We start from the raw sequence: 14,885 nt of genomic DNA, 5'->3' as shown, positions 1-14,885 counted from the left end.
TGTTGAGCCCGCGGGACACCGGACGGGCGTGTTGAGCCCGCGGGACACCGGACGGGCGTGTTGAGCCCCCGGTACACGTCGGACGGGCGTGTTGAGCCCCCGGCACCCCCGCATGGGCGTGTTGAGCCCGCGGGACACCGGACGGGCGTGTTGAGCCCCCGGTACCTCGTCGGACGGGCGTGTTGAGCCCCCGGCACCCCCGCATGGGCGTGTTGAGCCCGCGGGACACCGGACGGGCGTGTTGAGCCCCCGGTACCTCGTCGGACGGGCGTGTTGAGCCCCCGTACCCCGCATGGGCGTGTTGAGCCCGCGGGACACAGGACGGGCGTGTTGAGCCCCCGCACCCCCGCATGGGCGTGTTGAGCCCGCGGGACACCGGACGGGCGTGTTGAGCCCCCGGTACCTCGTCGGACGGGCGTGTTGAGCCCCCGGCACCCCCGCATGGGCGTGTTGAGCCCGCGGGACACCGGACGGGCGTGTTGAGCCCCCCGGCACCCCCGCATGGGCGTGTTGAGCCCGCGGGACACCGGACGGGCGTGTTGAGCCCCCGGCACCCCCGCATGGGCGTGTTGAGCCCGCGGGACACCGGACGGGCGTGTTGAGCCCCCGGTACCTCGTCGGACGGGCGTGTTGAGCCCCCGGCACCCCCGCATGGGCGTGTTGAGCCCGCGGGACACCGGACGGGCGTGTTGAGCCCCCGGTACCTCGTCGGACGGGCGTGTTGAGCCCCGGCACCCCCGCATGGGCGTGTTGAGCCCCGGTACCTCGTCGGACGGGCGTGTTGAGCCCCCGACACCCCCGCATGGGCGTGTTGAGCCCGCGGGACACCGGACGGGCGTGTTGAGCCCGCGGGACACCGGACGGGCGTGTTGAGCCCCCGGTACCTCGTCGGACGGGCGTGTTGAGCCCCCGGCACCCCCGCATGGGCGTGTTGAGCCCGCGGGACACCGGACGGGCGTGTTGAGCCCCCGGTACCTCGTCGGACGGGCGTGTTGAGCCCCCGGCACCCCCGCATGGGCGTGTTGAGCCCGCGGGACACCGGACGGGCGTGTTGAGCCCCCCGACACCCCCGCATGGGCGTGTTGAGCCCGCGGGACACCGGACGGGCGTGTTGAGCCCCCGGTACCTCGTCGGACGGGCGTGTTGAGCCCCCGGGACACCCCGCATGGGCGTGTTGAGCCCGCGGGACACCGGACGGGCGTGTTGAGCCCCCGGTACCTCGTCGGACGGGCGTGTTGAGCCCCCGGCACCCCCGCATGGGCGTGTTGAGCCCGCGGGACACCGGACGGGCGTGTTGAGCCCCCGGCAACCTCGTCGGACGGGCGTGTTGAGCCCCCGGTACCTCGTCGGACGGGCGTGTTGAGCCCCCGACACCCCGCATGGGCGTGTTGAGCCCGCGGGACACCGGACGGGCGTGTTGAGCCCCCGGTACCTCGTCGGACGGGCGTGTTGAGCCCCCGACACCCCCGCATGGGCGTGTTGAGCCCGCGGGACACCGGACGGGCGTGTTGAGCCCCCGGCACCCCCGCATGGGCGTGTTGAGCCCGCGGGACACCGGACGGGCGTGTTGAGCCCCCGGTACCTCGTCGGACGGGCGTGTTGAGCCCCCGGCACCCCCGCATGGGCGTGTTGAGCCCGCGGGACACCGGACGGGCGTGTTGAGCCCCCGGCACCCCCGCATGGACGGGCGTGTTGAGCCCGCGGGACTCGTCGGACGGGCGTGTTGAGCCCCCGACACCCCCGCATGGGCGTGTTGAGCCCGCGGGACACCGGACGGGCGTGTTGAGCCCCCGGTACCTCGTCGGACGGGCGTGTTGAGCCCCGACACCCCCGCATGGGCGTGTTGAGCCCGCGGGACACCGGACGGGCGTGTTGAGCCCCCGGCACCCCCGCATGGGCGTGTTGAGCCCGCGGGACACCGGACGGGCGTGTTGAGCCCCCGGTACCTCGTCGGACGGGCGTGTTGAGCCCCGGGTATCTCGTCGGACAGGCGTGTTTAAGCCTCCGACACCCTCCCCCCCCACTGGGCGTGTTGAGCCCGCGGGACACCGGACGGGCGTGTTGAGCCCCCGGTACCTCGTCGGACGGGCGTGTTGAGCCCCGGGTATCTCGTCGGACGGGCGTGTTGAGCCTCCGACACCCCCCCTGGGCGTGTTGAGCCCGCGGGACACCCGACGGGCGTGTTGAGCCCCCGACACCCCCGCATGGGCGTGTTGAGCCCCGGGACACCGGACGGGCGTGTTGAGCCCCCGGTACCTCGTCGGACGGGCGTGTTGAGCCCCCGACACCCCCGCATGGGCGTGTTGAGCCCGCGGGACACCGGACGGGCGTGTTGAGCCCCCGGTACCTCGTCGGACGGGCGTGTTGAGCCCCCGGCACCCCCGCATGGGCGTGTTGAGCCCGCGGTACCTCGTCGGACGGGCGTGTTGAGCCCCCCGACACCCGCGCATGGGCGTGTTGAGCCCGCGGGACACCGGACGGGCGTGTTGAGCCCCCGGCACCCCCGCATGGGCGTGTTGAGCCCGCGGGACACCGGACGGGCGTGTTGAGCCCCCGGTACCTCGTCGGACGGGCGTGTTGAGCCCCCGGCACCCCCGCATGGGGCGTGTTGAGCCCGCGGGACACCGGACGGACGGGCGTGTTTGAGCCCCCGGCACCCCCGCATGGGCGTGTTGAGCCCGCGGGACACCGGACGGGCGTGTTGAGCCCCCGGTACCTCGTCGGACGGGCGTGTTGAGCCCCGGGTATCTCGTCGGACGGGCGTGTTGAGCCTCCGACACCCCCCCATGGGCGTGTTGAGCCCGCGGGACACCCGACGGGCGTGTTGAGCCCCCGGTACCTCGTCGGACGGGCGTGTTGAGCCCCCGACACCCGCGCACGGGCGTGTTGAGCCCCCGGTACCTCGTCGGACGGGCGTGTTGAGCCCCCGGACACCCCCGCATGGGCGTGTTGAGCCCGCGGTACACGTCGGACGGGCGTGTTGAGCCCCCGGCACCCCCGCATGGGCGTGTTGAGCCCGCGGGACACCGGACGGGCGTGTTGAGCCCCCGGTACCTCGTCGGACGGGCGTGTTGAGCCCCCGGCACCCCCGCATGGACGTGTTGAGCCCGCGGGACACCGGACGGGCGTGTTGAGCCACCGGTACCTCGTCGGACGGGCGTGTTGAGCCATCGGCATCTCCGCATGGGCGTGTTGAGCCCGCGGGACACCGGACAGGCGTGTTGAGCCCCCGGTACCTCGTCGGACGGGCGTGTGGCGCCCCCGGCACCCCCGCATGGGCGTGTTGAGGCCGCGGAACACCGGACGGGTGTGTTGAGCCCCCGGTACCTCGTCGGACGGGCGTGTTGAGCCCCCGGTACCTCGTCGGCCGGGCGTGTTGAGCCCCCGACACCCCCGCATGGGCGTGTTGAGCCCGCGGGACACCGGACGGGCGTGTTGAGCCCCCGGTACCTCGTCGGACGGGCGTGTTGAGCCCCCGACACCCCCGCATGGACGTGTTGAGCCCGCGGGACACCGGACGGGCGTGTTGAGCCACCGGTACCTCGTCGGACGGGCGTGTTGAGCCATCGGCATCTCCGCATGGGCGTGTTGAGCCACCGGTACCTCGTCGGACGGGCGTGTTGAGCCACCGGCATCTCCGCAGGGGCGTGTTGAGCCCACGGAACATCGGAAGGGCGTGTTGAGCCACCGATGTCATTAGTAACAGATGTGGTTGGATGGGGATGGCCCCCACTCCTTCCACATGTTATCTGATACATATAAAGAGAGTTTGTATGTTTTCAGATTCATTCTGATGCAGGATCGCTACCTGATCAGAAGTACTCGTAGGAGTCGTGATTTTGGATGTGATGGTCTGCCAGCCAGTCGAGAGGACACGGAGCTAGGGGACATCATACGCCGCTGTTTAACCGGGGACCATAGAGTCATGACAGCTATGCTGATCTCCGAAGCCTGCTACTAGACCTCGAGCACTTCAACGGAGTTTAAGGAGCTTACGGGGGCTACCAGTCGATCCCAGGACTACACCTGACGAGATCGTGGTTCGATACCCAGCTCGGCCATCCAGCTCCAGGTCCAGTGCGGGAGTTCTCATGGGAACACCAAGTTGTAAATATTAGAATTAAGGAATCAGAGCTCATTTGTATATAGTGTACATAGACTGGGGATAGATGTAATAAAGCAGACCAGTGTTTCACTTAAACTGTGTTTCTCATTTTACTTTAGTGACCCAGGATAGAATCCCCTTACAAAAGACTAGTGCGGAGGTGGGTTTTCCCGCGGGATAGAAGTGTTTAGTGAGAGAGGGGAAAACCCCCTTACAAATGAACAGATTGACCAAGTATATGGAAAACTGAGCTCTGCCTTAAACATGTTAAGAAGACTAAAGCACATTGCTAGCATAGAAGTGGCAAGATTTACATACTTTTCTATCTTCGAAATCAATTTGAAATATGGGATAAATGTTTGAGGCAGCTCCTCCAAAGTCAACATACAAGGGATAATGGCGGTACAGAATAAACAAATCCATATTCCAACAGGGTTGAGTCCACAAGAATCAAGTGGAGGTGCCTTCAAACAGCAAAAGAATACTGACTGTAGTAGCCCTGTACGACTTACGAGTTATTTATGCAAGTCAAAAATACTTGATAAGAGGAGCCGATACACATTCCCATGATAGAAGAGTAGCACAAAATTACAAACATCCCACCCACTGACTCACCCTTTTTGAAAAACATCCCAAGTATGCTCTAACTTAAGAAATCAAAAACACTATAGAAGAGCAGCAATTAAGAAGAAAACTGATTTCCTGTCTTGTTCTCCGACTTTTCTAATCCATAGATGAATTTTTTAACTGGAAGACAAATAACTAATCTACATCTCTTCAACCACATTGCACTGTCTATTTTTTTGGTTTAGTTTCTTATTATTTTTACTTCGGTGTAATGACACCATTCTAACCTCAAAGATTATGAATAAAGGATACTATCTCTTTCTCAAAACAACTCATAAACTTTACTGAAATTTAATTATCTTACTCTGATTTATCGCTGGGAAGTTTTATATCCAATTTGCTGCCAAAAATGTTTATTGGTTCACTTATAGTGAAGTCCAGAGCTTGGCCTGTCGCTCCATCGATGATTCTCTTCACATGTAAACCGTTGCTGTCCAAAGCCTACAATATAGAATAAAATATCATTACAAAATTGGAAACTATACTTTATAATATACACTGTAACAAAGAAATAATATACTATTTTATAGTAGTATTTAATTGAATTTACATCTTTTTATTTTTAGTATTAACTCTTAAATTAAGAGATATGGAATTGTTTGTTAGGGTAGCTCACTATTTATTGAACAGATTTAACAAATTCAAAAGATAGCAATTCTAAGAAATTTAAAATTTAATCAATCATGTAGGGACCATTTTGAATCTTCAATTTTTGACAGCAAGAAGTATTTACATAATGGAAGTTTCAGCTCAAACTTATAAAAAAATACAGTCCAATCACTTCATATCCCATCACAACTACATAACACTAATAATAGTCATTCTCTACCTGTGCTTAAACAAAGAACAGTCAATTTGAAAACATCTTTCTGTTAAAATAGTCAATATTTTTTAATAAACTACCTGTCGCATCGAGAGATTTCTACATTAAAGACTTTAAAAACCCCATTAAAGAATATATATTTCAAACTGAAATTTATACTTTAATGATTTTTGTCCAAATTCACCAGAATATAATTAAGATTTGAAATATCATACTTCACTTAGTTTTAGCTATATGATACTAGTGTTTTTTTATTGTTATTTATTGTTTATATATCTTGGTGAGTCTTATAAAAGTGTAATATTCTGTTGGGCTAATAAATCATTTCATAGATAAACAATGAATTTTTCTCATGATATACGTAATAAATTTCTCAACTTTTTGAGCAATAAGTTTTGATTTTGCTTACGACATCCTCTACAAGAGTAAACAATCAAAATATTTATAACTTTATACAATCAATTTTTAATTTTACTATCCATTTCTCCCCACTTTTGGTATATTTTAAAAGTGTTCCCTTAATTTACCTAACCTTTTATTAAATTCTCTATCTCATATCTTTATAAACTCTGTTTGAAAAGAACATTAATGAGAACGTTTTTATTTTATATTGTACTTCATCTACATGTATTGTGGGTAATCAAGTTTTTTTTACATCAGCAAGGTTAATGTAGAAAATAACACCCTGTTTACATGTCACACTAATCAAAATAATAATAATAACACATGTATACTTACCAAGTGGTCGACTCCAGCTTGAACTTTCTTCACACTAAGTTTGGCTTCACCTGATAGTATCTTTTTTGAAAAATCTACCAGCAAGTTTAAGAACAGGGCAGTTACAACTGCTTCCTCTGAAATACAGGATTCATATTAGCACAGTCACGATATCTATACAATAATGGTGTGTCTGTTAAGATGCTCTTAAGATGTGTCACAAAATGCCCTATAGTGACACTATAAAGTCCTACAAGTATAGTATTCTAAATATTATTTAACTGTTCCATAGACACAAAGTAGTGTGAAACAGGTGACATAATTAATTGTAAGTTAATTGTGGGTATTATGATAGACCTTGTGTAAGATTTGTTGTTATTTTGTATAGTGTGAACAATTTCAGTTACACGATCCTATTAATTTGTTTGGTAATTATTTCTGTACTACCTTTATTTTTTTAAATACATTGGTACAAATAGAAAAATACCAAAGAATAAATATATAGCAGAATAAAATGATAACCTGACTATGAAAATGAGCTAGACCTAAACCTGGATTTAGATGTTACCTACATTCGAACATTACAACTGATTTAGCACAATGTTTCATACTGAAAATGGTTTATGTACTAATTACATCTGTAATAAATTAATATATACAATATCTCATTTAAGCCCCAGCGTCAGCTATGCCGGCTTTGAACTGCACTGGCTTTTTTTTATTGTCAAAGTACATGATTGGACCTCCCCAGGATTTGAACCTGTTTCTTTTAAATCATAACATAGTGCAATAACAAACCAGATGGTCTGGGTACAAAACAACAATATCCTATCATTGTTCATATTAATTAATTGGATACCATTTCCTGTTTAAGCTTCATCTCAACATTTTCATTCCAGGCCTGAAGAAATTAAATTTTTTGAGTAAAAAGCCTAAATTTCTATTACTTAAAGAAATCTGATTTACCTTAGACACCTACCGTGATCAAAGATACTATCATTTTGCTGAAATAAATTTATCCTTTATACTTATTCTCTTGGGCACAATAATTTAATCTATTTTTGTAGATTAGTACAAAGTCATTATATTAACAAGCAATCTTTAAAAAGTTATCCAAATTTTTATTGAAGTTATTTCACATGCAATTTAATTTACAACATTAAATTACCTAATCCTATTAAATTTTCTCAAGAATTTTATTTCACTTAGTGTCCCCAATGTTAAACTCAACAAACTTTAGCATTTTACTTTTGGAAACCTAACTTAACCCTTTAACTGTATCACTGGTTTGTAAGGCGGGAATAGGATTTCGTACTATTAAAATTGGCACATCTGGTGTACCGTGCTCCTCTCCACTCTCAGTTGGTCTCTACTGTTTCCTCCTGATGAGTTATTGATCAGTTTCATTATCGTGTGATACGTGACCTTGAAATTGTCTAGTTATTCTGGTAGTGGTATGGTGTATTGTACTAGACAATAAAGTTACTGGGATTTTTCTACAGGTCTGTCATACCGGGTGCAGAGCCACAGCTAGGAGGGGCAGGGGGGGTCGTTTGCCCCGGGCGGCAAAATTGTAGGGGCGGCAAAATGATAGCTATAGAAGGTCCAGTCGTTGCATTGCAACTGCTGTTACAGCATAATTCTGTTAGTCTATGCACCAATCGCTTTACTATCGGGTCAAAATACATATTCCCGTGTTTTTAAAGTCAATTACAAAGTAACTAGCAGAACTACAATTGCGGGAATTAATTAAATAGATTGTTTATTTCTGCATTTATACATATAAAACCGATTATTTACGAATAATAAATTTCAGTTATGTCAGAAACGGTTTTGGTGGTTACCAACCAAATTTCAATTTTAAAATTTAAAATAACTCGGAAACTTGTGATTCCCCAATTAAGACCAAAATTTTCACACAAGATAGGTACAAACGTACTGTTTTAGCACGTAATTTAGACTTATATTAAAACGTTTGTTATTAAATTACCATCTCAACTTATACTCTTGACTGAGCGGATCAAAAGAGTCTACTTTAATCACGGTAAATAGAGCTATTAAAGCGATTATCCTGGGCTTGTAATTTTGTAAATCGCTATTTCAAACGTTTAATTTTTAACACAGAGTTCAAGGTTTTGTTAATTTACCGCGGCCAGCGCCTGCTCATTTTGAAAGTACAAACTGCCAGACTACCGTAGCAACACAAAAAATAATGACAAAAAAATTCTTTTAAAAGTTCACTGATTCTCTTCTCTAACCTGTCAAGATAAGTTTCAAAAGTTATACTCCTGTCTTAAAATTCATACAAGTTTTTGCTAGTAATTAGAATTGTAAAATATCAAAATGTTGATGGTTGAAGAAACTTTAAATATTTAATACATATTTATGGTTAAAGAATAAAATTTTTTAAAAATAATGATTTAGATTTAATTCTTTATGTTTCTTGAATTGTTTTATCCTTAAATATAAACATATGCGGCGTTAGTTAAGCATGTTACATGAAACGGTGGGTGACGTACTCTTACCTTATAATTATATAAGTTATTTTAGCGATATTAACACCAGTTTTAATGCATTAGAAGATGTAAATAGTAAATTTTATATTTAAGTGGTTTTCAAACAGTGTTGTAGCCAGCAGAAGAATATCAGGATAACACAAAAATTTAAATAAAAACTTTTTTTAATTTTTTTGTTTGTTTTCATCTTTCTAATCTTATAAATAAAAATAAATCGTTAAATGTGTTTCTAAGTGCTAATCTCGAAAATGTATGGGCCAATTTGGCTAATTCTTTTTTACAATATTCTTTGGAGTCCGATAAAGGTTTTTATGGAGAGAAAATCGGAAAAGATTTCTGGAATACTTTATAATTTGGAATAATAATCATAATATTTACGAAAAACAATCCCAATTTAACTAACAGTAAACACCTTTAGCTGAAGCTTAACAAACAGACAAAAACATTTGTTTACACTTAAATTTTAGAAAATACTAAGTACACAGTGGCCTCGGGTTTAAGAATATCTAAAATGTTTATCTCTCCTTATGCAAAAGGGTGGATAGCTCTCCTAGACCAGAATAAGGAGGATATAAGACTGATATTGGGAATGTTGACAGGACATGGCCCTCTGAGGAAGCACCTTTTGAAGGTAGGCCTTAGTCGGAGCAGCGAATGTAGACTCTGTGGAGAAGAGGAGGAGTCAGCAGAGCACATTTGGTTGGATTGTCCTGCCATCGTAGAGACTAGGAAAAGATACTTGGGAGCATATCTCCTCAGCCCCAAGGACATCAGAGAACAGGAGCCCTTAAATCTGATTGGTTTTTGCAAAAGCCTCGGTTTTTGAGGGCACAAATTAAAGTAAGGGAGGCGCAAAGGTCCTTTTAGGACTAAGTGCGGGGAACAAAATGTCCTCTTCCCTCAGAAAAAAAAAAAAAAAAAAAAAAAAAAAAAAAAAATTGTTATTACAGATTTCACCTGCAACAAATTACACTATGTGATATATAGGAAATACTGTTTAAATGTTATTATAAATGCCACATAAATGAACAAAGATGTGGATGTTTGCACATAAAGTAGTCGAAGCTGGGTGGTTCCTTTGACTTAGTATATGATATTTTTACTGTGATTTCAAGAAAATCAGGGGAATGGATACAAATATGCCCCAACGACTCATTCTTTTCTAGACTACGGTCTGAAAAAGAACAAAAATTCCATCTTGCAGAGCTTATTTATAAACGATTATTTATAAATTTTAAATGAACATAGCTGAAACTATCCCATATACCGGAAGAAGAACACAAGCGACCGAAGTAGTCTTTTTAAGCTTTTGTATGCTTATATTTTTTTGATCGGGGTAAAAAATAAAAAATATTACCACAAATATTGTAGACCAGAAATTGAGGCTATATCTTCTAAAGCCTACATGTGAACATATTTTCTTAATAGGTGCAACAACGCAAACTCAACTATGAAACTGTAAATAAATTAGACAAGAAGTGAATTTAAACAGCTGAAATAGATATATTTAACCGCAGTAACTTTTCAGTCTTATGTAAGTATATTTATTTTCTTCGTCCTAATAAAAAGGCAAACCCAAATATGGCATTTGAAGCATCTTAGACCGAAAATAGATTATAAGGCTCAGTAGTAGACATTCTGACAAAAGTAGGGCTTGAAAACCAACATATATATATATATATATATATATATATATATATATATTCTTTATTACGACAAGGCAAACTTAACTGTGGCACTGTGTTAGACTGTATGAACGGTGAGAATAGGCGCTTTTAGACCGTTCGTTGGTAAAAAGGCCGGAGACCATCTTTTTACTCCTTCGTAGTTATACATATTTTCTTAATGGGACAGTAAGAAAAACTCGACTTAAACACTGGAGATATCTTTCAACGGATGTAAATTCAAACGGCCAGAAGTATATATTTTTGGCCAAAGCAGGTTTCTGAGACCTGTTTGTATTTCCTTGATTGGGATGTTAGGAAAGGGACTCAACTGTAGTGTCAAATATGTAATTTAATGAAACCAAAAATATATATTTCGACACGTGCAAACCCTGAAATAAGCCAGTAAAGATTTTATTTGACTTTTAAATCTCTTAACCACGGGCATTAAAATAATAATTACCAGATATATGCCCACATTTAAGTGAAAAAATTGTCATAAGATTCCATCATAAATGAATTTACTAAGAAGGACACTCTTAAACGCTTTTGAAAATTACATGCGATGCCACAGGTAACTGCTAATAACAAATATAATAATAATTATTAAGTACTTCTGGATTATTTACATGCTGATGGAGAAGTAGCAAAAACAATTTTTTTACAACTGATGTTTTTACAACTGGTGGAAAGGGGTGGCAAATTCAGAACTTGCCCCCCCTGAAAAAATGTGTAGCTGCGGCTCTGACCAGGTGATACTGATAAGGTGAGAATATTCATTATATATATATATATATATATATATATATATATATATATATATATATATATATATATATATATTATATTATACGTACTTTGGTTCAACATTTTGATTTCAGTACTTTAGATAATCATGAATATCAATAATTCAATTGTGATGGTGGCCGTTTATTATACTCTAGCCGATGACTTCGTTCAGGATCATCTGATCTCTTGTTGTGCGACAAATGTTTATTAAAACTCAAGAAGGAACGAATACAGTGTGAACTCAAGTAAATGTATAATTAAGTTTAACTGAGTAAAAGTATTTGACTCATCTAAAAGACCTAACCACTTTGCAGGAAGCCAAAACCATTTTGGCCTGTAGAGGATACCATGGTCTCCCACTTCCTATTTAAACAGTCTGTACTCTCTTGGCTTCGAGTAAAGTTCGATAAAAAATCCAGGTGTCACTGACAATATAAGATAGCACTACTTTTGGTTTGGATTGTAACTATATGATGTATGTAAGCATGTAACTATATGCTTTCAAGTGGATTAGAGAGGGAAGACTGGCTCGTGCATATGCACTAGCCAGCATCTCCTGCTACATGGTTCAGTTAGTATCTCTAGTGTGAAGATTAATGATTTAATGATAAAGAAAAGTATGGTTACTTTATCATTTCCACAATATAGCCTAAATGATAACAGTATCATTTATACATTTGGTCCAATTATAACAATACAACATTATTAAAAGGTTTAAATATATTTTTATTGTAATTCCGTATTATAATACAAGTAACCTAAACTGTGGCTGTTATTATCACCCTCTCTGCTTCTAAAACCGTGATGCACAGAGGGAAACTTATCAGGCTCACCCTGCTCCCCCTCATCTGACGGCCCTGCTGTTTTCTATGATAATCAAAATTTACTTTCAAATAACACTAATTGTTGAGTTTGTGCAAACAATTTTGTAATGTATTACAATTGAACTAATAGAATCACAAGTATTCATTCTGTTTGATTAGCTTAATAAGTTATGCTTATCGGTTTGGTTAACTTACCAGGGTTAGAAAAAGAACTTGGATCGTTTTTACTGAGAGTTGCAACCGATGTCATGATAGCTTAGTTAAAAATAAAGGAATATTATTTATTTTAATACAGACTGAACATAAATATAAACAATAAATTACAAAATATAGAATATTTTCGGTAAAATTGGAATTTTTGAGGTTAGTTTTAATTAACGACAATATTGTTAGCAAGTCAGTGTACCAACTTCCAAGTGAAAGTGTAGTGGTTTGTTTCAAGAGTCATGTGATTTATAATCTTCATCACGTGAGTGTTTCAAACATATGTGCTAACTAGCAGACTAGACTCCAAAGATATGAGTCAATGCCTTTGATTTTAATTCTACTTGTCTCCAAAAATTGCTGGAGGTATTTTAATACGTATAGCGTCGGAGTATGCTCAATATCACATAAAACTGATATAATATCTTTTATATTGACTCATGGACATCACCAGTCTAAGTGAACTATTATATATCGCCATTACAACTGTTTTAGAATATAATATAATTGGTAACATAACTGTTGCTCTCTTCTTAATATATACAGCAATATATACACTGGTACGTAAAGGGAACAAACCAAAAAGATTTAGAAATACGTTAAATTTTAGAGGGAAAAGAGTAGAGTTAGAGTTCATTTATGAATCTAACTTATATATACCTTTACCTAACTTGTAACTTAAATGAAATTTTAAGATAAACAAAAACAGCGGAAATATGAGAGAATACTTATATTATTAATTCAAATTAAATTTAGGACGCCTATTTCTCTTGTGCGTACACACGCTTTGAACAAGTTCATTAGCTAGTCTAAACCACTATTAAGTTTCAATACAGTGGCCAATTAATTGGTCATTAGGAAAAGTATTCTTCTCTAATGTTTAACATGGACCAAAAATTAAGTGTTTTATTTTTAGCTGAGCAATTGTAACTCCGCTGAACTCGCTTAAAGAATTAATCAGAACTTCCGATGCTTTGACTCAGGTAAAAGAACTACTCACGTGGCGATTGGATTTGATTAAATAAGTTTAATTTCCAAACCTTTACTCACTAATACAATCGGTCATTGAATTCATGCTACAAAATAATACAAGTAATACTTTTGAAACAAATTAAATTTAGAAGATGATTTTAACCAATGTTACATTAACTACATAGATAGAGAGGACGCGGACCGAGATGTTAACTACATATAATTTTGAACGCGACTGACGATCACCGGCTCAACAGGTCAAGCCGCGGTCATCGCCTCAGCGGCCGTGGCCAATCAAAAAGGACTAGGCCTGTGTGAGAGGCTAGCTAGCCCTGGAGTCAGCAATTTGTATCAGCACGAGGCTAGCTGCACAATTCCAGCTCCATAACTTTGTTCTATTTCTATTGCAATAATATTCGATTCCAGTTTCTGGGCTCAAACCTTAAATTACTTAGTTGGTGACGGGTCAAATTAACTATTATTATTTAGAAAATGGATTTCTTTTAAAATGGAAAAATTAGGTGACCAATAAATATATACTATATTGATTCTGAAATCATAGTTAACATATATTTTGTCTGTCGGTAACGATTTACCAACGGGGCATTACACTCCCCCCTTCTTTAGTCCATGCTGGCCTCAGCATGTTGTCGACAGTTGTTCAGCAGATGTGATTCAACTATGAAATACGTGTTCCACACTGCCCGTTCTTGATACCAACATCTTACATCTAACTTAACTAACGAGCCGCAGAACATCTGGAATCAGATTTCTCAGGGGCAATTTGGAAAACTATGTTGTACTTTATTGTTACACCCTTCATTAGCGCGAATCGACTATCTCTTCAGCCAACATATTAAAATTTGAGATTTCATAAAATAATATTTAATATAAAATAAGAAAACGCAATCCGAGTCCTCTCTTATTATTATACTATGACAATCTCATTGATGACTTATTTCTCTTAACCAATATAGATATCCACCAAAAACGAAATACATAATATACCCTACATATCAAGCTTCTAAAAGGATACTTAAATAAATACCTTCTAATTCTATCAGTGTTTTTGACACGCTTGAAGGCTTCTGAAACCACCATTATATTTATAACCTAAACTTATATTCTATATCTTATATGGACCTATAAGCATTCATTCTCGTACGTAGCGAGAGTACAGTTTAAAGAGAGTTTACCTGTAATAATATGTAACAGGCGGTTTCAAGAACCTTCAATTTATGTGTATGGGATGACTTGACGGCAGGATCAAAGTCCCTTGATGGTTAATTAAAGTTTGATTAAAATTTATAATTTGGCACTGAAATTCTAAATTCTAATAATTAGTTAGTGTCTCATAAAAGGAATAAATTGTTCAGTACCGGTATAATTAGAACGCTACTAGCTTGGTTTGGTTAAGCCGCACACAAGCGTTCACTTGGAGCCGCCGTAGGTCAGTCACTCCTCGCGCGTGTCAAGTCCCCAGTTCAGATTGTAGGTCACCGCTATCAGCTGGATACTACGTCAGCAACAACTCCGCGCGGTGGAACCTACAGTACACTGTGTCATACCTCTACAGCATAATCTAGTTTAAATTAAATATCATGCTTACAACAATGCTCTTACATTGCATTGATCTATTATTAT

At 43.2% G+C, this 14,885-nt stretch overlaps 1 protein-coding gene across 1 annotated transcript in view; it reads right to left on the bottom strand.

Annotated features, from left to right (window-relative positions):
• The window catches only part of LOC124375201 (leukotriene A-4 hydrolase-like), a 38,449-nt gene extending 25,955 nt beyond the window's left edge, over positions 1 to 12,494 (bottom strand). Inside the window, 3 exon segments of the mRNA XM_046833310.1 lie at positions 5,037 to 5,173; positions 6,294 to 6,409; positions 12,261 to 12,494. Of these exon segments, the coding sequence (XP_046689266.1) occupies positions 5,037 to 5,173; positions 6,294 to 6,409; positions 12,261 to 12,315 (308 nt within the window). The 5' untranslated portion in view covers positions 12,316 to 12,494.
• Positions 12,495 to 14,885: the final 2,391 nt, after the last annotated feature.

Source organism: Homalodisca vitripennis, chromosome 1 (genome assembly GCF_021130785.1).
Source record: "Homalodisca vitripennis isolate AUS2020 chromosome 1, UT_GWSS_2.1, whole genome shotgun sequence".
Lineage (NCBI taxonomy): Eukaryota > Metazoa > Arthropoda > Insecta > Hemiptera > Cicadellidae > Homalodisca > Homalodisca vitripennis.
This window is presented reverse-complemented; position numbering and strand designations above follow the sequence as displayed.